General features: G+C 46.9%; 1 protein-coding gene across 1 annotated transcript in view; it reads right to left on the reverse strand.

Moving 5' to 3' along the window:
• Positions 1-27,888, reverse strand: part of nrde2 (NRDE-2, necessary for RNA interference, domain containing) — a 78,412-nt gene that overhangs the window by 21,318 nt on the left and 29,206 nt on the right. The window contains exons 6-8 of the mRNA XM_078234468.1: positions 22,278-22,683; positions 14,238-14,371; positions 1,311-1,434 (exon numbers count right to left, since the gene is read on the reverse strand). Of these exons, the coding sequence (XP_078090594.1) occupies positions 1,311-1,434; positions 14,238-14,371; positions 22,278-22,683 (664 nt within the window). The remainder of the gene's footprint in view (positions 1-1,310; positions 1,435-14,237; positions 14,372-22,277; positions 22,684-27,888) is intronic.

The following is a 27,888-nucleotide window of genomic DNA, read 5'->3' on the forward strand; positions in this document are numbered from 1 at the left end:
TGCCAATAAGTGCCAGGCAATGGCCATTTTCAAAAGAGAGAATATAACCATTGCCCTGTGATCTCAAACAGCATCATCAAGGCTGAATCTCCCACCATCACTACTGGGACTTGATGGGAGGGGTTACTATTAATCAGAAACTGAACTGGACCAGCCATATCAATGCTGTGACTACCACAGCCTGGCAGAGGTTCGGAGTACTGCAGTGAATAACTTACCTCCTGACTCCCCAAAGCCTGCCCACCATCTATAAGGCACAAGTCAGGAGTGTGATAGAATGCTCCACACTTGCCCGGGTGAGCGCAGCTCCAACAACATTTAAGAAGCTTGACACCCTTCAAGACAAAGGCAGCCCACTTGATTGGCATCCCATACACAAAGTTAAACATTCACTCCCTCTATTATTGGTCCACAGTGGGAGCAGTGTGTCTACAAGATACACTGTGGCAATTCATCAAGATTACTTTGACAGCTTCCAAACCTACGACAGCTACCATCTAGAGGGACATGAGCAGCAAATACCTGGGAACATCCTGACTTTCCAACATCCATGGAAGTATATTGTTGTTTCTTTATTGTCATTGGGTCAAAATCCTGGAATTCCCACCCAAACAGCACTGTGGGTGTACCTACACTACATGGACTGCAGCGATTCAAGGAGGCAGCTCACCATCACCTGCTCCAGGGTAATTAGCAAATGACAATAGATATGTAATTCTCTATGTAAACCTTTCCTGCCTATACAGCAGTGCCTGATGATGGCAGTGGAAAATCCACAAAAGCCTCAGGTTTCAGCCTGTGCTAAATTGATAAATAGCAATTAGTGTCAGACAAGGCTTCAGTGTGCTCTCTGACAAAGTGCCCGGCAGGAATCCTATTTCCAATTACCTTCCAAATTGGACAAGGACAAGATGGGATCAGCTAAATGGTGGAGTAGCCTTCCAGCAGTCACTGCCCAGTGTTACATAAAGAGAGGGAGACAGTTCAGGACTCGGGCATCTCTGAAACTGATCCTTAAAGAGAGGAGAGGTTAAACTAGAAAGGAAAAAGTAATAATATTACAAAGGTTCAGGGTTGGAAGGAAGGGATCAAACCTCTTGGAAACTTCCTACAAGCTTCATGTGGAATGAATTACTTTTGAAATTCAGTGAATGATACCAGGTCAAACACAGTCGATCCCACGAACACTAAAACGTGGTTTGGAAAGTTAAGAACCTTGTTGAGTGGGCGACCTGTTGACAAGTATCCTGAAGAGCAAAGTTCAATCTTTGGTAGTAAGTGGAACAAAGAAACATCAAAATGTGGCTCACCTTGCTCATTCAGGACAACCCAGCCTCCCTTTTCCTGCTGCCGCATCCAAACCCTCCAGCCTCTTGCTCCTTCTTCTCCAAACCGGGATTCATCGCTGTCCCAAAACGGCTCAAAGAATTCCACCTTATCAGGAAATGCACACAAGTCTATTGGTCATTGATAATTCAGAACTACCAGTAATGCAACCAGAACCACCCTGCAGGACAAAGTACAAGACCCAGTGTGGTGCTCATGACGTACTGACCAGGGATTTACTGACTTTGGGTCTGTCTCGAGTAAGCTGAGCTCAACTAAACTAGTAGCTAGGTCTCTGGACACGTGTCTATTCAGAGATGTCAGCCAGGATCCCTGTTCCTGAAATTGTCACCTGGGATACAGCACAGATAGCAACCATTCAGCCCAATGTGTCTATAATATGTTGACAGGTTGACAGGTGTGCTGTTAACAGATTAACCACTTGGATCTAATATGAGAATGAGTCAATTCCCTCAAGTGAAAAGGGGAAAGGATGAAGAATCAGCCATCTAATCCAAGTGATCAGTGGTGGCAAAACCCCAAGATGTTATTGCATCTCTGAACTAGGATTACTATCCACAACGGCGTAGCTCATTGTCAGCCTCACTGAACCCTGATACTGGCACATGTTGTGTTCTGGTAGGTTCAGGATTTCAGCAGTGAGGCATGAGTAAGAAAAACTATTCAGCCCCATCCTCAATCATAGAATCCTACAGTGTAGAACGAGGCCATTCGGCACATCGAGTCTGCACCGACCACTATCCCACCCAGGCCCTAACCCCATAACCCCATGCATCTAGCCTAGCTAGTCTCCCTGACACTAAGGGGTAATTTAGTACGGCCAATCCACCTAATCCGCACATCTTTGGACTGTGGGAGGAAACCCATGCAGACACGGGGAGAACGTGCAAACTCCACGCAGACAGTGATCCAAGCCAGGAATCAAACCCAGGTCCCTGGCGCTGTGAGGCAGCAGTGCTAACCACTGTGCCACCTGGTCATGCAACTAGAGGAAGCCGCCAGCCCGCACTCCATTGCAGCTTCCCAACCTCTCGTGCCACTTCAGAATTTTTCTCATTGTTGATTAGACGCCGGGTTGGTCAGAGCCTAGTCAAGTGGACAGGGGGAATTGAAGAATGGTGATCATTAGGGATAAAGAGGCATGAAGAACTTCATGGCAATGTGGAATAGCTACTTCCTGCAGGGCAGTGACCATCACACATAGAGCCGGATATAAACAGTGTGACCAAAGCTAACAGCACACTAACACTGGAACCACATCTAATATAAACATGATTCCCATTCATGAATAATGGGCTGCAACACTATGATTTTGATTGAAGAACTGGTCTTCAGCTGTGTTTTACTTCTGATTACAGCTGATCATTCTCAAATGCATTGCATTTGATGCAACAATGGAAAACAAATGGAATAGCTCACTCTAACCTTGCCGCTCAATGCTCATTGTGTACACCTGAAGCAATGAGTGCTGTGATGACAGTGGCCTTTCGCACTCAATCTAATCTTATGGCTTTCATGGGAACCATTCTGTCTCAGTCTTCAAAGACATCAATTGTTCATGTCAACTTCCCCTCAGCTTGCAATTGCGATGTTTTTTTATACGAAGGTAGTACATAGAGATTGGAAAACAGGAGGAAAATAAAATAGCAAAGCCCAATAGCGCAGTGAAGATGAGATGAGATAAAAATCTATTGTCACAGTTGTCAAACATAATAGTCTAAAGCAAAACTGCTCCTGAATACTAAAGGCTTTCCTGGCCACGGTCGCTCTGTGAGAAACCAATATTTCTTAAACACCATTTGATATGGGTTGGGTTTAGAAGGTTTTGTCAGTGGTTTAGAAACACACGTTTGAATGTGCAGAGGCTGATTCTCCTTGTGGGGGGGGAAGTCTAGAACATAGGGGGCACAGTTTAAAAATTAGGGGTCTAATTAAAATTAAGAGTGAGATGAGGAGAATTTTTATCTTTCAGCGGGTTAAGTCTATCATAGAATCCCTACAGTGCAGAAGGAGGCCATCCGGCCCATCGAGTCTGCACTGACAACAATCCCACCCAGGCCCCATCCTCGCAACCCCACACATTTACCTAGCTAATCCCGCTAACCTATGCATCCCAGGATACCGAGGGAGAATTTAGCACGGCCAATCAACCTAACACGCACAACTTTGGACAATGGGAGGAAACCAGAGCACCCAAAGGAAATCCACACAGATAGTGACCCAAGCTGGGATACACACCCAGATCCCTGGAGCTCCGAGGCAGCAGTGCTAAAAACTGTGCCACCGTGCTGCCCTATGGAATTTGCCTCCCCAGAGAGCAGAGGCTGCATCACTGAAAATGCTCAAAGCCATGTTAGATAGACTGGTGATTGACATGGGTTATGGAGGAGGTGGGGGACGGACAAGAAAGTGGAGTTGAGGCCACAATCAGTTCGACCTCGATCTTATGAAATGGTACAGCAGGTTTGAGGCGTCCTCCTAATTCTCAACTTTGACAAAGGGTCATCTGGACTCGAAACGTCAGCTCTTTTCTCTCCTTACAGAAGCCACCAGACTTGCTGAGATTTTCCAGCATTTTCTCTTTTGGCTCCTAATTCTCATGTATGTCCTCAGAAAGAGGTGCGAGGCTGATCTTTCACCCCAGCACTGATCGCTGGCCTCTCCTTCACCACCCCTCCCAGCCTGGCTCAGGGACCTCTGCAGTTCTACCTTGCTCATCAGCCAGATTCTCCACTTGTTCAGCTGCCAAGACAGTGCCTGGAGCCAGGTGGGTTTTCAACAAGCCAATTGAAGGGGAGACTGAGGACACTTAAGCAGTTTTGAGGAAATGAATTGAATCAATCAAGTAATTCTGACATGCAGATTACAAAACAGCTTCTGGTAATGTCACTGTGATCTATTTTCTGCTCCACAATCCCATCTGCTGTCAAATCTAACGTCATTTCCATTAGGTGTGGAGAACATGTGAAAGAGGGCACCTAACAAAAATGAGGAAGAAAATGCATCAATCTTCTGAAACTAATTATGGTATCATCTTCCCGAGAGCACGGCGAATATTAATCCCACAGGGCACCTGCAACTTGAACTATATTAATAGTGTAAGGCGTAGCAGACGATAGGCTTTAAAGCAGCCTGGGAAATAGTGCTTCAGTACTTTGATCAAACTGTCCCACCGCTCAAATAGCACACAGAAATGTTGACAGATTGACACCAATGCAGCAGGCTGGGCACTTAACCAACCGCACTGAGGCACAGTCATTAATGCCTTACTAACAAATCCATTTATTTTTCATGTAGCACGTCACTGCAATTAAAAGCCTGATGTGCTTTGCAATTCCTCTTATTGATCAATAATTAGAAAAAAAACTTGCATTTATACAACACCTTTCACGGTGACTGACCCAAAGCCGGTTCATGTGGGAAACATGGAGGCAATTCACACACAAGAAGCTTCCACAAATAGCAATGTGATGATTAAATGATGCTGGCTGAGGGATAAATACTCAAGGCCAGTGAGAACTCTCGTATGCTTCTTTTAGAGATAGCGCTATGGGATGGTTTGCATTCAGTCTCTGTAATAATTCCACCAAGGCCAGTCTTCCATCACCAAGAATCCCTTTATTCATGACTAAAGGAAGATTCGCACCCGCAGCTTACAGCAAAAAAGTCTGTACCCGGGACTTACGACCCCAGTCCGGGTTGTAGGAATGGGTTTTAAACCCTCTGCTGCTCACTTCCCAATGGGCGAGCCTCCCCTCGCTCAATAAGGGAGCTCATACTCCACGAAGCTCACGGTGAGATCTATAGATGATTCCCCGTGTTCTTTGGTTGTCGTTATACTCTCCCTCTCAAGCCTACTGTCTGATCTGATAGTTCTACCATGGCAGTGCTACACACTTCTAGATTTTTGTGTTTAAATCTCTGGAGTGGGACTTGAAGCTATGACTCTCTGATCCAGCAGTAAGAGCTAGCCACTGAGCCAAGGCCAACCCCCTAGATAAATGTTAGAGTTCACTAAAGCCAGCAGATAGGAAATTAACACAGAAGATCCGCACATGGGAAAGCCAAGAGTAAGCACGTGTAACCAAGCCAGTGCAAACCTGCTGCACTGAGCCATTTACAGCCAGGACAGAGGCAGGGTTGTAACCAGTGTTCGCAAACCTAGGAGGGGGAGCTATCAGTTGGGGCTTTCCCTCCTGATTGCCATCCAGTGCTAGATAATGACACAAAGGAAAGACTGGGTGAGTGAGGAACTGGAGGGACTCTTACTGCCCAATGACAGCCCCACAAAGGATCCCTCCCTGCCAGTGGTGAATCCAATGGGCTGTATTCCAATGACCCCAACACTATCAGAAGGGTCCCCAATGGACTGTGAATGAGCAACTTGGTCATTCCAACCATAGCGGAATTACCAGCATTTCTGTATTATTGAAAAACTGAATAATAAAATGAAAATAATGAAGAACAGAATCCCCTATGATTTCAGAGTCTTCAATATCAAACTTGTATTAAAAAAGAGAGTAATTTGTATTATTCACATGGGAAAGTAATATGTCACCTTGTGCTGACAGGAAAAACTGACATCTAATCCATTTGATATTTCCTCAAGTCCCTGCAATTTGTATCCTGTCACCAAGTACAGCAAGGAAAATCTACAGACAGCATGTATTACTGGCTTCTCCTTAACCCATGGAAACCAATACAGTTAACTAGAAGCTCCTACACTTCTGCATTGCACTGTTATACTGCGATAGAGCAGCAAATCCAAGAGGAAGTCTAAGTTATCAGCATCTCCAATAGAATCAACCAGGAGGATACGCTTAGAGATGTTAAACGTAGGCCCAGACAGTCCTCCCGAGTGGATGTAAAAGATCTCTCAGCACTAGTTCCAAAACCAGTGGGGGTCTCTCCTCAATGCCCTGCCCAATATTTACCCCTTAACCGCAGCACTAGAAACATTATCGTATTTCTGTTTGTGGGAGCTTGCTGTGCACAAACTGGCTGCTGCATCTCCCACCTTACTTCAGTGACTACTTGGACATAAAGCACTTTGGGACATCCTGAGGATGGGAAGGGTGCTATGCAAATGAAAGTTCTTGCTTCCATTGAGGGGCTGTTCAACAAGGGTGGTCACATCACAGTTAATAAGAGATTTCACACTAAGATCCTCCCAACACAACCTGCGAACTACACTATTCTAAACAAACTGTAGCAGTTCCTTTATAAACATCTGGATTGACAATCTCCGACGTTGCCAGGTCCCACACTTTATGGAGCCTATCGAGTCCAGCACATACTGCTGATAGTACTGCAGTAAGTTATGAAGTCACAACTACCCCATTCAGTTCAGCTAACTCTGTCAAGTCTAATTTACTCACCCATCATAGGATCATAGAATCCCTATGGTACAGAAGGAGGCCATTCGGCCTATCGAGTCTGTACCGACCACAATCCCACCCAGGCCCCATTTGTGTAACCCGGGGGGGGGGGGGGGGAGGAGAGAGAGAGAGAAAGAGAAGAGACGTGCAGACTCCACACAGACAGTGACCCAAGGCAGGAATTGAACCCGGGGCCCTGGCGCTGTGAGGCAGCAATGCTAATCACTGTGCCACCCATGTTCTATACTCCTTGGCTATATCTGTATATCATAGGCAGTTTTTATTCTTTTGTCAGATGGGAGTGTAGTTGGCAAAGCCCAGCATTTACTGCCCATCCCGAATTGCCCTCTAGAAGATGGTGAGGAACGATATCCTGCAGCAATTTCCTGAGGTTGAGATAATTGCCTTCCAACAATCACAGCCATCTTCCTTGGTGTTTTGTATGACTCCAACCAGCGGAGAATTCGGTTAATGGAAAGCTGGCAGGAAGTGTGAAAAGAGAAAGGACAATCCGAGTGTGTGCGTGCATGTTATGGGAAAAGTATTGCAACTACTACAAAAGGGAAAGATTCGGGGTACTGGAACAAATTTTGAATAATTTTGGCAAAAAGATGGCATAAAAGTTTTGAGCTGAATGCTCATCTTTTGCAATCCTGATTCTGTAAACTGATCTCCATGCAGAGTTTATAATATTGCGAACTGCTTTAACCTTTTCTTGGATCTGATTGCAAAGTTAAAGTTAGTGATTCAGCATTTTCAGCGGGGAGACGGAGACTGCCGATTCTGCAAACAGCATTCCCTTTGAGTGCTACTCTCCAATTGGAGCGCCTTTAACCAATGATTCCTGGAGTTTAGTAAACATACCGTGACAGATTGGAACAGAGTGGAATGGTAATAAGTACACCAGGCCTTACACTTAATTTGAACAACATTTGGCCGTTCAAGGTAGCTCCTGAGATTAGAAGTGCTTTGACATGCTTCTGTAGAAGCAATGTGATGCTAAGTACACAACAGTTCCAATTGCATCTATTTGTTAATAGGTGTTTTCTTTAAAAAGAGACAAGCAAGTTATGCCAGTGAGATTATATATCCTGGACTATGCTGAAGGTATTGGCCCTTTGCTCATGCCCTCACCCACGTGACCTTCTTTTAATCACATGCCTAGAAGGCTGCTCAATCCAATTGGAGTTTTAGTTAGCTCATACCCAGTGAGCAGGGGGAAGTCACTACTGATCAGAGGGGACAAATCCTCCCGAGTCTCTCTCTCTCTCTCCCACCCCCCCAAACCACCCTCATGTTCGGAGGTGTTACATAAATGCAAGGTCATTCATTCTTCAGATGGCACACCTCCCGCTCAACACTGTAGCCAAGTATCAGCCAGGGGCTATCCATCCAAGTCCTGGTGCAGGGCTCAAACTCAACTCTCTGACACAGAGCAAGTATGCACAGAGCAAGTATGCACAGAGCAAGTATGCACAGAGCATAACGACACCCTTTTCTTAAAAAAATGCTAACAAAATGGGCAAACGGCAATATAAATGGATAACTCGCACACTTGAAAAAGCACCAACTCCCAGCTCTTGAGGAATAAGCACTGCATCTGGACTTAGAACATTTAACATTGGGTTGAGAGAGCGCGTCAGTGCAGAGGGGAGCACTGACCTTCAGAAGTGAAAACAAGAACTTCCATTTCTATAGCATCTTACATGACCTCAGAACATGCCAAAACACTTTACAGCTTATAAGACACTTTTAAAAGTGTAGTCACTGTGGTAATGTAGAAAACATAGCAATCAATTTGCTCACAGCAAGCTCTCACAATCAGCAATTTTATAACATATCACATTTTCTCAGTGATAATCATTGATGGATAAAGATATCAGGCACAAGGGAGAATTCCCCTTCAGGAGACTGCCATGGGATCTTTTACATCCACACAAGGCTTCGTTTAGTGTTTCACCTGAAACATTATACCCCTGACAGCGCAGCACAGGGAACACCAGCTTAGATTTTTCTACTCAAATCTCTGGAATGGAATTTGACCCCAGGACCTTCTGACCCAGTGGCGAGTGTGTAACCCACTGAACCAAAACCTCTGTGAATAGCTCTCCTGCTTGTACACTGATGAACAACTAATTTCAAACTGCATGCCTACTGAATAATTAAATTCACAGAAATCCTTTGATGATTGCAAATAGACTGAAGACTATAAAAGATAATTGAATTGAACCGTTTGTTACCTCCAACTTTGACTATTCCCAATGCTTTCCCGGCCAACCTCCCATCTTCCTCCACGCTCATCCAGAGCTCTGCTGCCTGTATATTCATTTGCACCATGTTCCGTTAACTCATTAAATGCCCTTGCCCCTCTCTACCACTGTAACCTCTTCCAGCTCCACATGGCACGGTGGTACAGTGGTTAGCACTGCTACCTCACAGTGCCAGGGACCCGGGCTCAATTCCCGGCTTGGGTCACTGTCTGTGTGGATTTTGCACGTTCTCCCTGTGTCTGCGTGGGTTTCCTCCCACAGTCCGAAAGATGTGCTGGTTAGGGTGCATTGGCCATGCTAAATTCTCCCTCAGTGTAACCCGAACAGGCGCCGGAGTGTGATAACTAGGGGAGGTTCACAGTAACTTCATTGCAGTGTTAATATAAGCCTACTTGTGACTAATAAATAAACATTTAAATAAAGATTTAAATATCCGACATTCTCCAACTTTAGCTTGTTGTGTATCCACGGTTTTAGTCACTTCACCGCTGTTGGCATATTTTCAGCTGCCTGGACCCGATGCTCTGGAATTCCCTCCCTAAACCTCTCCACCATCCTCTCCTCAATCCACCTCTATGACCAAACTTTTAAGTTATAAAATCTCTTCATATGGCCTGGTGTCAAATTGTCTTCTGATAATGCTCTCAAGAAGTATCTTGCAAGGATTTACTATTTAAATAAGGATTATGATATAAGGTTATGGGAATGGAGCCTGGGTGGGATTGTGGTCAATGCAGACTCGATGGGCTGAATGGCCTCCTTCTGCACCATAGGATTCTATGACTCTAATAATTTCTATAATTGGCGGCACGGTGGCACAGTGGTTAGCACTGCTGCCTCGCAGCGCCAGGGACCCGGGTTCAATTCTGGCCTCAGTCTGTGTGGAGTCTGCACGTTCTCCCCATGTCTTTGTGGGTTTCCTCCGGGTGCCCCAATTTCTTCCTACAGTCCAAAGATGCCCGGGTTAGGTCGAGTGGCCACGCTAAATTGCTCCTTAGTGTCAGGGGGATTACCAAGGTGAATACATGGGGTTACGGGGATAGGGTCTGGGTGGGATTGAGGTCGGTGCAGGCTCGATGGTTCGAATGGCCTTCTTCTGTACCGTAGGGATTCTATAATTGTATGTTGCTGCTCCTATCTCTATACTCGGAGGCTATCGGGTTTCTTGGTGGAGGGAAGATGCGCTGACAATCCATCAGAGTGGCGTTTATCCCACTAATGCTGGGCTCTTTCTCAGGCAGCAGCTAGCGCTGGTGCAGGGCCAGGGAAATCTGCGCCAATACTTGATAAGGCTGTCGACAGTCAGCTCCACCCATCAGGAGTTGAGGAAACACTTTGCTGCTTCAAATCCTGCAGAGTGTTGCTTGCGAAACCACTCAGGGGCGCTCTTGGTCTATCGCTAGCCAGTCCGGTCTTTAGCATTTCAATCAAAATTTAGCAGCAAAATAAAATGTATCAATTCTTAATTCTTAGTTATCTTGAGGTTTCAAAAGGTATCCACAGGATACTCTGGGGTACTGCTGTTGTTGATTTAGTCAGTCACACACAGTACATACTAATGCGAGGCTGGCACTGCACTGCAGATATCCTGCAGCTCTAATCCAGAAATGATAAAAGATTGCTGCTGCAGCTTTACAGAGTCAGTGCTCCATATCAAATGCTCAGCTGTCACATTTAAACTACGCCACTTAAACTGTCAACCTGCTGCATGTCTAGTCTGCAGCCAACACAGTCACAATAACCATGGAGTCCCTCAAACATATGCTGGTGCCTTAATCAATTTGCCACCCCCCTCTCGCATCGACAGAAGTACTGTTCTCTCTCTCTCTCTCCTCCTGTGGTGTGGTTTTATGAAACCTATTCTTCATGTCTGAGCTGACAGGCAGTTTTTCGACAGGCTATTGCAACAAGGGTACTTCTTTTATTAATTCATTCACGAGATGCGGGCGTTGCTGGCTAGACCGGCATTTATTGCCCATCCCTAGTTGCCTTTGAGAAGGTGGTGGTGAGCTGCCTTCTTGAACTTCTGCAGTCCATCTGGTGTAGGTACACCCACAGTGCTGTTAGGGAGGGAGTTGCAGGATTTTGACCCAGTGACAGTGTATAGCAATATATTCCCAAGTCAGGATGGCGTGTGAATCGGAGGGGAACTTGCAGAGTTCCCATGCTTTTGCCCTTTTAGGTGGTAGATGTTGTAGATTTGGAGGTGCCTAAAGAAGCCTTCCTGAGTGCTGCAAATGCATCCTGTAGCCTTATTGTGCCAGTGGTGGAATGAGCAAATGTTTAAGGGATTGAGGACAAAGTTGTAAACTCTGCATTTACAGCAGGGAGGCAATCACTAAATATTAAACAGGAATCCGTGTCAAATTTATGCTGGGAAAATTTTATCCTTCCTATTCCTCAAGGCAGATAGGTTACATTCACTGAACGCATCAGGATATCCCAAAGCACATTACAAGTTATGGGGCGGCGCAGTGGCACAGGGATTAGCACTGCTGCCTCACAGCATCAGGGACCCGGGTTCAATATCTGCGTGGAGTTTGCACATTCTCCCCGTGTCTGTGTGGGTTTCCTCTGGATGCTCCAATTTCCTCCCAAGGTCTATAGATGTGCAGGTTAGATGGATTGACCATGCTAAATTGCTCCTTAGTGTCAGGGGGACTAGCTAGGGTAAATTCATGGGGTTATGGGGATTGGGCCAGGGTGGGATAGTGGTCGGTGTGGTCTCGATGGGCCGAATGGCCTCCTTCTGTACTGTAGGATTCTATGATTCTAATTTGCAAGCAGTAAACTCTCACAAACAGCAATCTGATAATGACCAGATAACCCATTTTGGAGATGTTAATGGAGAGATAAATATTGGCCAGGGCACCAGGGAAAATTCTCCTACTGTTCTTCAAAACAGTGCTGTGGCATCTTCCACCTTCACCCAAAAGAGCTTCAGGTTAACAGCTTACTTGAAAGATGGCACCTTCGATGGTGCAGCCACCCCTCAGCACTAACACGGAGAATGCCAGTCGAGATTTTGTGCTCTCGTCATTGGAACGGGTCTTGAATCCAGAGTCTTTTGATTCAAGAGAGGAGAGTCCTCAGAGGCTACCCACCGTGCAAAGGCTGACAACAAGTTAAATTAAATGGCGATGGAGTTACCCCATTGCTGCAGGGACAATCCACCAGAATAAAAGGGGAATTTCTCTTCAAACAACAACATCTCAAATACAAGTAAATTCTTCCCCTCTTGAAATCTCAATTCGGTTCAACGTCTCCCCCACAAGGCAACACCTCTGACGGTGCAGCACTCCCTCAGTGGTGCACTGAAAAATCAACCTGCTCGAGAAACAGTCGACGTTCTGTCTACCAAGTCAGCCCCTTTCTTTCCTTCACGCACCTCATCAGTAAAGACACCTGGTGGAGTTAGTCCCGACCACGGGCCTGAACATTCTTGGGCTGCGGAGAGCAAATCAAAATTTAGCCGAGGTTATCTCCATCTTGTGTGAGAGTTTTATCACGGTCTAGCCTGCCCTCTCAGGTGGACAGGGAAGATCATATGACTCTATTTCGAAGAAGAGTTCTCCCTGGTCAATTTTCAACATCACCAAAAGAGCCTTTTTGGGATCTTGCTGTACATAAATTAGCAGCTGCATCAACTACAATGACGACATTTCAAATGTACTTCACTGGCTGCAAGAAGATGCTTAGGCAAATGCGGAGGTCATGAAAGGTGCAATATAATTCAAGTACGCAGCAATTGCCATTAGATTATTCACTTGCTTAACAGTTACTTACACATGTTTGTCACATTTTAAGTGGCGTGTTTACTCTTGCTTGGGAAGACTGAAGTTCCCTGGATCTCGGGAAGAGGTGGGAAATAGTTCAGTAAATTAGAGCAATCCCCAACCGGGTTTTTCTGCTAACTTGTTCAAGATCATTCCTTATCTAGGTCATGAGGCAAAACCTGGGAAATTAGATGTACCCACGAGGGCTTAAATAATCTAGGGTAAGAATGAGATGGCAGAACAGTTCAATACAAAATATTCAACAACTTGCATTTATATTACCTTTAATATTCCAGAACATCCTAAGGATCTTCACAAGAGCATAATAAATTAGGTAAAAATTCAGGCCAGAAAGAACAATGATAAAATGACTAATCTTTCTAAACGGCTCTTTTGTTTCTGATGCAAGGTATATTAGATGTAATAAATATGGTTTTACCAGTGCCAAACAACTACTGCAGCTTAGGGCTTGACTCACCATGGCATTTACAGAGCTGATATAAGCACACAAAGGCTGACCTGGTGACTATTTTCGCATCTATATGTTATATATAGAGCCTGTGACACAATTAAGCACAGCAGAAGATGCAAGATTGGCAATTGAAAGCTGACTTGAGAATTTTACCAGAAGCCCCGAAAAATCCAGCCTCACTTGATATCAACCTTTTATGCCAACCCTCACCTCGGGTAACACTTTTCGGTCTCTTTAGTGCAGATACTGTTTCACAATCAGATACAGTTCCACAAGGATCAACTGTTGGAGAGGTTGGGTGACAAGTGATGGTAATTTCCCCCATGGTACAGGGAGGGATGACCAGAGTTGAGGCTGATCTGGTCAGATGCCTTCACACCCACATTTCAGTGTGGCTGGGCAGCCAACAACGGGGAACGGGATTTACACCTGATTTATCCCTCCTCATTTTTAGTCGTTCGTGTGACATGGGTGATACTGGCTGGACCAGCATTTATTGTCCTTGAGGGGACAATTAAGAGACAACCACATTGTTGTGACTCTGGAATCACATGTAGGGCAGGCCAGGTGAGGTCAGCAGATTTCCTTCCCATTAGTGAACCAGATGGGCTTTTACATCAATGGTTTCATGGTCATTAGACCACCAATTCCAGATTTTTATTGAGTTCAAATTTCACCATCTGTCATGGTGGGATTTGAACCTGGATCCCCAGAGCATTGCCCTGGGTGTCCGGATTACTCGCCCAGTGACAATACCACTGCACTACTGCCTCACCTTAGTCCTGGAATGACAATGGCAAATTGTCAACAAACCCTATGGAGATAAGCAGGTACAGTAAAGGTCAGGGATTATTCCATATCATTATATGGCTAAATAACATACTGAAGAGGTGCATTTCGCAACTGAATGATCAGGTGAGCTGAACCTCACACATAATTAAACCACAAGACTGTTGGTGAATATGTAAAGCAGGTGAGGAAGGGCTGCTTTTACCTGTGCCTTGGTTATCAGCTCAGCGACACTGTCAGGCTTGAAGAAGGTGAAGTCAATGAGGGCCTGGAAGAGGGCGATGGCTTTTTCTGAATGGCCCGTCTGCCGCAGGAAATGACACTGCTGCAGGAAAATTGCTGGAGGAATGAGCACAGAGAATTGTTTTTTTTAAAAACAAAGGACTGAATCCAGCAAAACAATGAGTTACACACTAAAAATAAATAAAAGCCTGAACAACTTACAATTGCCTCCCACACGGAAATGGATTTCAGGACATTTTTGCAAAGGGTGAGGAGGATGGTGAGTGGCAGACAGGAAACAAAGAGCAGGAATTAGAAAGAGGGAAACAAAGTCACACGTCACGGAGGTAGAGGTAGAAGGTTCTTCCTCTCTAATCTCCTCCAGCCCTATACCCCTTCAAGTTATCTGCACTCTTCGAATTCTGGTCTCTTACACAGCCAGGAATGCCTTCCCTCCATCATTAGTAACCGTGGCTTCAGCTGTCTATATCCCAAGATCTGGAATTCCTGCCCCCAAACTTTTCCACCTCTCCCTCCTCCTTTCAAAGACTCCCTAAAACCCATCCCTTTCACTAAGCTTCTGGTCATCTTGCCTCAAATCCAGCTATCCGAAAACTGGCGGTATACGAAAGCAAACATTCCTTTTTAAGTGGCTCTCACTTTACTTTACCCACCTCACTGACATCTTTGGACTAACCATATGGCTGGGAAATTCCTTCCAGCGTTTCCCATTCCACTACCAACACTTCACTGAAGCGAAGCGGGAATCCTATTGACATAAACAGAGTTGCTGCCTCTGGCAAAGTAACACTGAGATCGGAAACAGCTCCAAATACATTTCTGGCTCACCTTGCAGCAATGTCTCTATTTCTTTCAAAGCTGCCCTCGGCGTGCTGCATGTCTGAACTAACCTGACCCGAAAACCAGCAAGATCCAAAACCCAGCACAGGCTGCTGGTTTCCAGAAAACATACCTGGAACACCGTAAGGCACTGTTGGGCGATCCAGGCTGGTGAGTGGGCCGCATGAGTGACCTCCCTCATCTCAGTGGGCCGCAAGATCGAAATCGGGATGGCCCATGAATGAGATTAAATATGTTTAACACACACTGAATATTTCATAATGAGTTATAGGAAATGCTTAATCATTTATATATTCATAGAACTGCCACCCAACTTCAAACAGTGAAGACAAAAGGAATATTCACACTTTGAATGCAGAGGGAGTGCACAGCTCTCAAGTCAGTGTTGTGTGTAATCAGCACGCACCTCACTTCACTTGTCCTTGCTTTACATGTGAATCACTTCAGTCACATGGCTTGGAACAAAAGTGATGTGTGCAGAAACCAGCAGAACGTGGCAACCCTGCGCGTGGGCAAAGGTCAACAAAATGTCTTGTGGGTTGCACTCAGGGTCCAAATGGGCCCCGGTTGCCCACCGCTGCCTTATAGAACATAGAACAGTACAGCACAGAACAGGCCCTTCGGCCCACGATGTTGTGCCGAGCTTTATCTGAAACCAAGATCAAGCTATCCCACTCCCTATCATCCTGGCGTGCTCCATGTGCCTATCCAATAACCGCTTAAATGTTCCTAAAGTGTCTGACTCCACTATCACTGCAGGCAGTCCATTCCACACCCCAGCCACTCTCTGCGTAAAGAACCTACCTCTGATATCCTTCCTATATCTCCCACCACGAACCCTATAGTTATGCCCCCTTGTAATAGCTCCATCCACCCGAGGAAATAGTCTTTGAACGTTCACTCTATCTATCCCCTTCATCATTTTATAAACCTCTATTAAGTCTCCCCTCAGCCTCCTCCGCTCCAGAGAGAACAGCCCTAGCTCCCTCAAACTTCCCCATAAGACCTACTTATGGGATTCATTGTCAAATTCTGTTTCATTACGCTGCAGTGAAACATCTTGCGATGTTTTATTACAATAAAAGGCGCTATACAAACACAAGTTGTTGTTGCTGTTTTCCAATGCTAAGTGCAGACTGTGGAAGCTGCAGTGTGAGACGACACATGGTCAACAGCCTTGGTTCACTGGGTAGCAACACTTGACTTCAGTGCATTGTGGATGCATAAATATGAGCACAAAATCAATGCTGACACTCCAGGGCAGTGCTGTACCCTCAGAGGTGTCATTTTTAGAGAGTCTATTAACAAGAACATGGTGACTGAACATCTTAAAAAACATTCAGCTGATCAGAGAGAGCCAGCATGGATTCAGAAAGAGTAGGTCATGCCTGATAAATTTAACCACATATTTGAAGAGGGGACTAAAGCAGTGGGCAAGGGAATATCTCGATGTTATTTATGTGGAGGTATTTAATAAAGTTCTTCATAAGAAACTGTTAGCTTAAGCTGAAGCTCATGGAATTGAAGGTAAATCAAAGTTAAAAGTTAAAGTTAATTTATTAGTCACAAGTAAGGCTCACATTAACACTGCAATGAAGTTATTGTGAAATTCCCCTAGCTGCCACACTCCAGTGTCTATTCGGTCAATGTACCTAACCAGCATGTCTTTCAGACTGTGGGAGGAAACCGGAGCATCCGGAGGAAACCCATGTAGACGTGGGGAGAACGTGCAGACTCCACACAGACAGTGACCCAAGCCGGGAATCAAACCCAGGTCCCTGGCACTGTGAAGCAGCAGTGCTAACCACTGTGCCTCCGTGCTGCCCATAAATTAACCTAGGTAGGAAATTGGGTGGCACGGTAGCACAGCGGTTAGCGCTGCTGTTTCACAGCTCCAAGGACCTGGGTTTGATTCCCAGCTTGGGTCACTGTCAGTGTGAAGTTTGCGACATTCTCCCTGTGTCTGCGTGGGTTTCCTCCGGGTGCTCCGGTTTCCTTCCACAATCCAAAGATGTGCGGGTTAGGTTGATTGGCCGTGCTAAATCGCCCCTTAGTGTCCTGGGATGCGTAGGTTAGACGGATTAGTGGGTAAATATGTAGGGATACGGGGATAGGGCCTGGGTGGGATTGTTGTAAGTGCAGACACGATGGGCCGAATGGCCTCTTTCTGCTCTGCAGGGTTGCTATGATTTCTAAATTAGTCGAGTGGTAGTAGACAGAGATAGGGGTAACGGGGCAGGTACTCCGATTAGCCTGCGTGACTAGTAGTGTCTTGCAAGGACCATGCGGGGCCTCAGCAATTCACTACATTCATTAACATAAAAAATGGAAAGTCATAAATGCAAGAGAGCTGATGTCACAAAGTTAGATGCCATTTTAAACAATATAGTTCGGAGTAAAAAATTACAGAGAGATATCGAAAGATTAAACGAATGGGTAAAACTGGGGAAATGGATTCCAATGCGGGCAAACGCAAGTTCATCAACTTTGGGCTCAAAAAAGGATAGAATAGAGTACTCCCTAAATTGTGAGCAGCTAGAAATAGCGAAGGTCCAAAGAGACTTGGAAGAATCTAGGTATGTAGCTTAATAAAATACCATGAACAGGCATACAAAATTATCAGAGGCTAATGGAAGGCTGATCTTTATATCTAAAGGAACAGAATACAACAAGGACAACATACTTATACAGTGCCTTTAACATAATTAAATTCCCCAAGTCACAGAGGTTAACAGCATGGAAACAGACCCTTCGGCCCAACTTGTCCATGCCGCCCTTTTTTTTTAGAACCCCGAACCTAGTCCCAATTGCCTGCGTTTGGTCCACATCCCTCCATACCCATCTTATCCATGTAACTGTCTAAATGCTTTTTAAAAGACAAAATTGTACCCGCCTCTACTACTACCTCTGGCAGCTTGTCCCAGACACACTCCACTCAGAGAGAAAAAATTGCCCCTCTGGACACTTTTGTATCTCTCCCCTCTCACCTTAACCCTATGCCCTCTAGTTTTAGACATTTCACAGGAGCAAGGCAACAGGAGGTTATTCCTCAACCATACAAAGCCCTAGAGTACTGTGAACAGTTCTGGGTCCTTGCATCTTAGAGGGAGTGCAGTAGGTTTACCAGGATGATAACTTGACTCCCAAGAGTTAAATATTATGGGGAGAGATTACACAGACCAGGGTTGCCTTTCCCTTAATTTAGAAGATTAAGGGGTGATTCGATTAAAGTTGAGACGTTAAAAGAGGCAGAGAGAGAGATGGGGGTAGAGAGAGAGATGGGGGGTAGAGAGAGAGAGATGGGGGGAGAGAGAGAGATGGGGGGGAGAGAGAGAGATGGGGGGAGAGAGAGAGATGGGGGGGAGAGAGAGAGATGGGGGGAGAGAGAGAGATGGGGGAGAGAGAGAGATGGGGGAGAGAGAGAGAGAGAGAGATGGGGGGAGAGAGAGAGATGGGGGGAGAGAGAGAGATGGGGGGAGAGAGAGAGATGGGGGGAGAGAGAGAGATGGGGGGAGAGAGAGAGAGATGGGGGGAGAGAGAGAGAGATGGGGGGAGAGAGAGAGATGGGGGGAGAGAGAGAGATGGGGGGAGAGAGAGAGATGGGGGGAGAGAGAGAGATGGGGGGAGAGAGAGAGATGGGGGGAGAGAGAGAGATGGGGGAGAGAGAGAGATGGGGGAGAGAGAGAGATGGGGGGAGAGAGAGAGATGGGGGGAGAGAGAGAGATGGGGGGAGAGAGAGAGATGGGGGGGGGAGAGAGAGATGGGGGGGGGGAGAGAGAGATGGGGGGGGGAGAGAGAGATGGGGGGGGAGAGAGAGATGGGGGGGGAGAGAGAGATGGGGGGGGAGAGAGAGATGGGGGGGGGGAGAGAGAGATGGGGGGGGGAGAGAGAGATGGGGGGGGGGGAGAGAGAGATGGGGGGGGGAGAGAGATGGGGGGGAGAGAGAGATGGGGGGGGAGAGAGAGATGGGGGGGGAGAGAGAGATGGGGGGGAGAGAGAGATGGGGGGGAGAGAGAGATGGGGGGGAGAGAGAGATGGGGGGGGAGAGAGAGAGGGGGGGAGAGAGAGATGGGGGGGGGGGGGGGGAGAGAGATGGGGGGGGGGGGGAGAGAGATGGGGGGGGAGAAGAGATGGGGGGGGAGAGAGAGATGGGGGGGAGAGAGAGATGGGGGGGAGAGAGAGATGGGGGGGGAGAGAGAGATGGGGGGGAGAGAGAGATGGGGGGGGAGAGAGAGATGGGGGGGAGAGAGAGATGGGGGGGGAGAGAGAGATGGGGGGGGAGAGAGAGATGGGGGGGGAGAGAGAGATGGGGGGGGGGAGAGAGAGATGGGGGGGGAGAGAGAGATGGGGGGGAGAGAGAGATGGGGGGGGAGAGAGATGGGGGGGGGAGAGAGAGATGGGGGGGAGAGAGAGATGGGGGGGAGAGAGAGATGGGGGGGAGAGAGAGATGGGGGGGGAGAGAGAGATGGGGGGGGAGAGAGAGATGGGGGGGGAGAGAGAGATGGGGGGGGAGAGAGAGATGGGGGGGGAGAGAGAGATGGGGGGGGAGAGAGAGATGGGGGGGGGGAGAGAGAGATGGGGGGGGAGAGAGAGATGGGGGGGAGAGAGAGATGGGGGGGGAGAGAGAGATGGGGGGGGAGAGAGAGATGGGAGGGAGAGAGAGATGGGAGGAGAGGAGGATGGGGAGGAGAGAGAGAGATGGGGAGGAGAGAGAGAGATGGGGGGGAGAGAGAGAGATGGGGGGGGGAGAGAGAGAGATGGGGGGGGAGAGAGAGAGATGGGGAGGAGAGAGAGAGATGGGGAGGAGAGAGAGAGATGGGGAGGAGAGAGAGAGATGGGGAGGAGAGAGAGAGATGGGGAGGAGAGAGAGAGATGGGGAGGAGAGAGAGAGATGGGGGGAGAGGGAGAGAGATGGGGGGAGAGAGAGAGATGGGGGAGAGGGAGAGATGGGGGGAGAGAAGAGAGAGAGAGAGAGATGGGGGAGAGAAGCTGTTTCTGCTGGTTGCGGAGTCCTGGGATTATGGAGTAATGTCTCAAGATTAGACGCAGAACCATTTCTACGCAGTGCTGCATCAATAGGCAACTGATGCTTGATAAGATGTGAATTTTACATCCGAGATTGATAGATTTTTGTCATCCATAGTTCTTGAAGGATAAGGACAAAGGTGGAGTGAGCTCACAACTACACCATGATCTTGCTGACTGTCAAAACAGGGCGGAGGGGCTAATGGCCTTGTTTGGTTCTCATGTTTTACAAGATGGGGCCCTGTCTGCCCCTCAGGTGAACAAAGAAGATTCCATGCTTCGAAGAAAAGCAGGGGAGTTCTCCCTGGTTTCCTGCACCTAAATTTATCCCTCGACAAACACCTCTAAATAAATTGATTATCACATCATTATCACATCGCTATGTGCAAACTGATTGCTGCGTTCCCCACTTTACAACAGTGACTGTACGAAAGAAAGTTCTTCTCCTTTCTCTCGCTTCTTTCATCCTAACTGTGATATACACACAAAGTTCATGTACACCTCTTTCCTAACAGAATTCCTGGCGCAAGATAGCACCAGAGCACCTCGATTTCATTTTATAATAAACAGACTTGTGAGCTAAGTTAAAGTTCATGGAATAAATGGACAGCAGCAGCAACATGGGATACGAAATAGGCCAAGTGGCAGTGGTTAATGGATGTGTTTTTTGAAATGGAGGAATGTTTCTACTGGATTGGTGTAGGGACCCTTGATCTTCCTGATGTATATACTAATGATCACAACCGTGGTGTACAGCGCACAATTTCAAAATGTGCAATCGAAATGCAACTTGGAAGCACTGTGAACTACCAGAAGGATGTAGAGGCTTTGGACAGGGTACAGAAAAGATTTACCAGGATAGTGCTTGGTATGGAGGGCATTAGCTATGAGAAGAGGTTGGAGAAACTTGGTTTGTTCTCACTGGAATGACGGAGGTTGAGGGGCGACCTGACAGAAGTCTACAAAATTATGAGGAACTTGGACAGAGTGGGTAGTCAGAAGCTTTTTCCCAGGGTGGAAGAGTCAATTACTAGGGAGCATAGGTTTAAGGTGTGAGGGGCAAGGGGCAAAGTTTAAAGGAGATGTACGAGGCAAGTTTGTTTTTACACAGAGGGTGGTGGGTGCCTGGAGCTCGCTGCCAAGGGAGGCAGTGGAAGCAGATACGAGAGTGACTTTTGAGGGGCGTCTTGACAAATACATGAATAGGATGGGAATAGAGGGATATGGTCCCCGGAAGGGTAGGGGGTTTTAGTTCAGACGGGCAGCATGGTCGGTGCAGGCTTGGAGGGCCGAAGGGCCTGTTCCTGTGCTGTAATCTTCTTTGAGGGTAGTGTAGAATTTCAAAAGGACTGAGGTTGGTGGAATGGGTGGGCAAGTGGCAGATGAAATTTAAGGCACAGAAGTGTGAAGTGATTTATTTTGGTAGGAAGATCACAGAGTGACAATATAAAATAAAGGAGACAATTTTGAAAGGGGTGCAGAGGGGCCTGGGTGCATGTGTGCACAAGTCATTGAAGGTGGCAGTACGGGTTGAGAGCATGATTGAAATCTTAGGCTTTATTAATAGAGGCACAGAGCATAAATCAACAAAGTCATGTTAAACTTGCACAGAAGAGCGGTTAATCCTCAGCTGGAGTCCAGTTCCAGGCACTGCATTTTAGGAAAAGTGTGAAGGCATTACAATGCGGAAAAGATTCACAAGAACGGTTCCAGGGATGAGAAGCCACAGAGTTACACAGATAGGTGGGAAAAGATGGGACTGTGGTGGGGCAAGAGAGGGCAGATTTAAGGTAAAAGAAGCAATGATGACCTGAGGAAAAGCATTTTCACACAGCGAGTGGTTAGGATCTGGAATGCGCTGCCTGAGCGTGTGGTGGAGGCAGATTCAGTCAAGGTACTCGAGGGAATTGAATTATCTGAAAAGGAAGAATGTGCAGGGTTTTGGTTGGTGGGGGTGGGGTGGGGGGGTGACAATTAAGTTAATTTCTCCTAAGGAGAGCCTGAAGAGAGACAACAGGCCGAATGGCCTCCTTCTGTGCTGTAATTTCTATAATTCTGAGACAATGGAAGCCAGGCACACTGCAATCTGAATATCGCGTACTCAAGGCACATGTTGTAAATTAAAACTCTGCCTTACCAAGCATGGCTTCCTCTGTGTCAGGCAATGCAGGATGGGATAGTAGGGTACCATCCAGAGCAGCTGCCAGAGTGCTCAGACATTTTCCGTAGATACCATTCACCTTGGATGTCGAAAAGGTGCTGAACTGGCTCTGGCAGAACAGGAGATACCTTTGCCACAGAGCGGTGTCATTTGGGTGAAGGAAAACCACTTTTTTCCATTCGTTGAGCAGATTGGCTGGTTCCCAAGATTCCTTGGCAAGTTCCAGCCGGGCAACCTTCAGCTCAGCGCTGTTGGGATTGCTTTCAATGGCTCGTTCCAAAATAGCCATCTTCTTTTCCAAGACAAGCCGTCGTGACATCTTCCTTTTTTCAGATTCTTCTGCGGTGTCCATGTATGGATTTGGGCCTTTCATTAATTCATCCTGAAGGAAAGATGACCCGTTAAAGACAACTGTCAATGGGGGAGCACGTGGCTCCTTCCGGTTTCACCAAGGAATGTGATGAAAGCAGGTTTCCGTAATTTAATCAATTAGTTCTTAGCTTGTATCACACAATTGTTACGGTGCAGGAGGCCATTTGGTCCATTGATTCTGTACTGAATCGCCAAAAGAGCATCATGACTTCGTGCCATTTCCCTGCCTCTTCTCCGTACCCCTGTACATTGTTTCTATTCAAATAATCATCCAATGCCCTCTTGAAAGCCTCGATTGAACCTGCCTCCATCACACTCCCAGGCAGCGCATTCCAGACCCAAACCACTTGCAGTGAAAAAGCTTTTTCTCACATCACATTTGCTTCTTTTGTAAATCACTTTAAATCTGTGCCCTCGCTGATCCCAGATCCTAACCACTCACTGTGTGAAAATGGTTTTCCCTCAGGTCATCATTGCTTCTTTTACCTGAGCCTTTTATGAGCGGTAACAGTTTCGCCCAGCTACTCTGTCCAGCCTCTTAGTGATTTTGACCATAGAAACCCTACAGTGCAGAAGGAGGCCATTCGGCCCATCGAGTCTGCACCGACCACAATCCCACCCAGGCCCTACTCCCACATATTTTACCCGCTAATCCCTCTAACCTACGCATCTCAGGACTCTAAGGGGCAATTTTTAACCTGGCCAATCAACCTAACCCGCACATCTTTGGACTGTGGGAGGAAACCGGAGCACCCGGAGGAAACCCATGCAGACACGAGGAGAATGTGCAAACTCCACACAGACAGTGACCCGAGCCGGGAATCGAACCCGGGACCCTGGAGCTGTGAAGCAGCAGTGCTAACCACTGTGCTACCGTGCCGCCCATCTGTATCAAATCTCCTCTTAGCTTTCTTCTCTCCAAGGAGAACCTTTCCAATCTATCCTCATAACTGAAATAGGGCAGCACGGTGGTTAGCACTGCTGTCTCACAGCGCCAGGGACCCGGGTTCGATTCTCAGCTTGGGTCACTGTCTGTGTGGAGTTTGCACGTTCTCCCTGTGTCTGCGTGGGTTTCCTCCGGGGGCTCCGGTTTCCTCCCACAGTCCAAAGATGTGCGGGTTAGGTGGATTGGCAATGCTATGTTGTCCTTAGTTTCAGGAGTGCTAGCTAGGATAAACGCAGAGGGTTATGGGGATAGGACCTGGGTGGGATTGTTGTCGGTGCAGACTCGATGGGCCGAATGGCCTCCTTCTGCACTGTAGGATTCTATGATTTCTATGATTCTCATCCCTGGAAGCATTCTTGTAAATCTCTTCTGCACTCTCTCCAATGTGTTCACATCCTTTCTATAATGTGGTGCCCAGAACTGTACACAATACTCCAGCTGAGGTCTAACTAGTGTCTTGTATAAATTCAGTATAACCTCCTTGTTCTTGTATTTTATGGCCCATTGAATAAAGCCCAAAATATTATATGCTTTCAGTTCTGAAATGGAAACTAAAACATAACATGGACAAGTGTCATATTCATCAGAAAGATTACATATATATTTTCCTTTTATTACACAACAATATGATTGATGACAGAAGGAGTATTTGCATTCAATTAACTCTTCCGCCCACAGAGTCACGACGTCTTAACGATGAGGCAGAGGTGGAAAGAAAAGGAAGCAAACACTGTACTCCGGATCCCATTTCTCACGGGACGCCCTGCCCGGTGTGACCAGAGATCTGTGGACCGAGAATCAGTCTTCAGCAACGTGACGAGTCACGACAGAAATCTGCAACCTCGAATCGATGTCACCCTTGGATCGAGGGACAGCTGTGATGACAATGAAACTACTACAAACTATACTCTTCTCATGAGCTCAGACCTCACCAATTCTTTCAATGGTTCGGGGCAGCGGGTGGCTCAGTAACTGAGCCATGGGTTTGTTTATCACCTTTCGTTAATGCTCTTCATGGCGTGAATTCAGCGAGCAAAGAAACAAAACCAACGCTGGCATCTAGCTGATAATGTGGAAAACCGTCCAGGTAGGTCCTGCCCACAAAAACCAGGACAAATCTAACTTGGCCAACTACTGTGGCATCAGTCTACTCTCAGATTAATGAAAAGGCTTCACTGACAGTGACCTACATCAAGTGACACTCAATAACCTACTCAGTTTGGATTGCGTCCGGGTCATTCTGTTCCATACCTGGCAGCACAGTGGCACAGTGGTTAGCGCTGCTGCCTCACAGCGCCAGTGACCCGGGTTCAATTCCCAGCTTGGGTCACTGTCTGTGTGGAGTCTGCATGTTCTCCCCGTCTCTGCATGGGTTTCCTCCGGGTGCTCCGGTTTCCTCCCACAGTTCAAAAGACGTGCAGGTTAGGTGCATTGGCCATGCTAAATTCTCCCTCAGTGTATCCGAACAGGTGCTAACGTGTGGCGACTCGGGGATTTTCACAGTAACTTCATTGCAGTGTTAATCAAGCCTACTTGTGACACTAATAAATAAACTTTAAATCTAAAAAATCTTCATTACAGCCTTGGTCCAAAACATGGAGAAATCAGCTGAATTAGAGACGTGGTGTGAGGGCGACTGCCCATGACAAGAGAGAGCATTTGACCAAGTGCAGAATCAAGCAGTCTGGCAAAACTGGAGTTAATGGGGATTAGGGGTAAAACACTCCACTGTTTTGGAGTCATACCGATCACAAAGGAAGATGGAGGGGTTGTTGTATTCCAATTACCTCAGCCCCAGGACATGGCTGCATCAGCTCCTCAGGCAGCATCCTCGGCCCAATCACTTCCATCATTCATCAATGACCTTTTCTCAATCCGGTCAGGAGTGGGGATACTCACTGATGATTGCACAGTATTCAGTAATATTGTCAACCCCTCAGATACTGAAGCAGTCCATGGCAACAAGACCTTCAGGCTTGGGCCGATCGTGCGAAAAAGTTTCTTCTCACATCACATTTGCTTCTTTTGCAAATCCCTTTAAATTTGTGCCCTCTTGTTCTTGATCCTTTTACGAGTGGGAACAGTTTCTCTCTATCTACTCTGTCTAACCCCCTCATGAATTAGAAACATAGCATCCCTACAATACCATTCGGCCCATCAAGCCTGCACTGACAACAATCCCACCCAGACTGTATCCCTGTGACACAACGTAAATACCTTGCTAACCCTCCTGACACGAAGGGACAATTTAGCATGGCCAATCAACCCAACTCACACATCTTTGGAGTATGGGAGGAAACCCACGGCGACACGGGGAGAATGTGCAAACTCCACACAGACGGTGACTTGAGGCCAGAATTGAACCCGGGTCCCTGGCACTGTGAGGCAGCAGTGCTAACCACTGTGCCACCATGCCACCCAATTAATTTGAAGGAATCCTTGAGAGAGAGATGGGGTCAGAGATGACTTGAGTGCAGCCCAGTTCACAGTGCGATGTCGCTGGTGAGCAGGCCCATGCTCAGGTGACGCTGTTGGGCCAAGATGAACACCGTTTTTATGAATGAATATATGGAGGATGTATACTGCTCCCAGGCACAGTTTGAGAGTGCTCACCATGAAGAACTGTGAGATATCCAACAAAGAATGAATGATGCGGCGATGAGGATCCTTTCAGTCGAGAGGGACGTTTCCTCAGTGAAGGCTCACCTTCGATTCTGGGAAATCCTGATGCATAGTGTGTCAAACATCCTGGTTAAGTTGGGATACATGGCCGGATGAGGACTGGGTGTGAGGTAGTCCCACCAGGATGAGGAAAAGCTGCGGTGAGATTCCCGGCTGATTGAGAACTGGCTGCCATGCTTTTCCAAACTCGATCTGAGGCTGGGTGTCTCAAATCCTGGATGTTCCTCGACAATCTGGTCATGGCTTCGGCCTTGACCTGAACAGGTGCCGGAGTGTGGGGACTGGGGGAATTTCACAGTAACTTCATTGCAGTGTTAATGTAAGCTTTACTTGTGACTAATAAATAAACAAACTCCATGAATGCTTCATCTGTGAACTTTGCTCCCTTGTGATTTTACTCCTGATTGTGTCGTGTTGTCTTTTACCCTAATATGGGCATGCATTGAGCACAGAGGCTTGAGATTTCTCTCTCTCTCTCTTTTCCCTTGCCGGTTATCTGGTTTACTTGTAAATTTGGGGTTACTATCTTATATATCCTTGCTGGTAGTTCTTCTGCTGGTGATGGGAGGTGGAGGCGGGGGAGATCTTGGTTCTCTGGCTGGGAGCCCTCTTCTTTCTTGATGTGGAGATGCGGGCGTTGGACTGGGGTGAGCACAGTAAGAAGTCTCACAACACCTGGTTAAAGTCCAAGGTGAGACCACCTGATGAAGGAGCAGCATTCTGAAAGCTCGTGATACCAAATAAACCCGTTGGACTTTAACCTGGTGTTGTGAGACTTCTTACTGTTCCTTTTTGTCAGGGAGCGCTCAGAGTGGGTATGTCTTAAAGGTCGTGCAATACATATTCAATTTCTTTTAATGTGCTGTAACCCTTGCATTTGCATACGAGTACATTCTTTTGCAGTATCCTGTGCTCCAGTTATAGAAAAGATGAGTAGTGCGACAGCAGGGTGGTGGGTGGACAGATAGATGGAGGGGTGGTAGGTAAGGTCTCAGGTCCTCATTTTAGATGACCAAAGCCTCCCATTAGAACTACTGGTGTTGTGTTTTTTGACCTATTGCGGGTCTAAGAAATCCTGTGCTTATCCTGTGGCGGTGCAGACAGACTCAATACCTTGGAGTGGACTAGAGTTCTTTTCCTTGCCGTTGGTGCTTCTGGTTGGCGGGAGTGTGAGGGAGATGTGCAAGGGGAGGCACTGACTGCAGTGATGAGGATGATGATGTCTTATTCTTTGAATCATGTGTATTGATCTTTGCTGGTCTTATCCACGTGCTTCAAGATACATTGCAGCTATTCACCAAGGCTCCCCCTTTGACAATATCTTCCAAACCCGCAACCTCTACGTCAGAAAGACATGGGCAACAGATGCAATGGGACTCCATCCTGATGTGTGGCTATAATCACTGCTCCTTCACTTTTGCTGGGTCAAAATCCTGAAATTTCCTTCTTAACAGCACTGTGGGTGTTAATAGCACCTACAGACTGCAGCGGTTCAGAAAGGTGGTTAACCACCACCTACCATCTCAGAGGCAATTACACATGGGCAATAAACACTGACCTTACCATCAACACCTACAACCCTGAAGT

Source organism: Mustelus asterias, chromosome 18 (assembly GCF_964213995.1).
Source record: "Mustelus asterias chromosome 18, sMusAst1.hap1.1, whole genome shotgun sequence".
Classification (NCBI taxonomy): domain Eukaryota; kingdom Metazoa; phylum Chordata; class Chondrichthyes; order Carcharhiniformes; family Triakidae; genus Mustelus; species Mustelus asterias.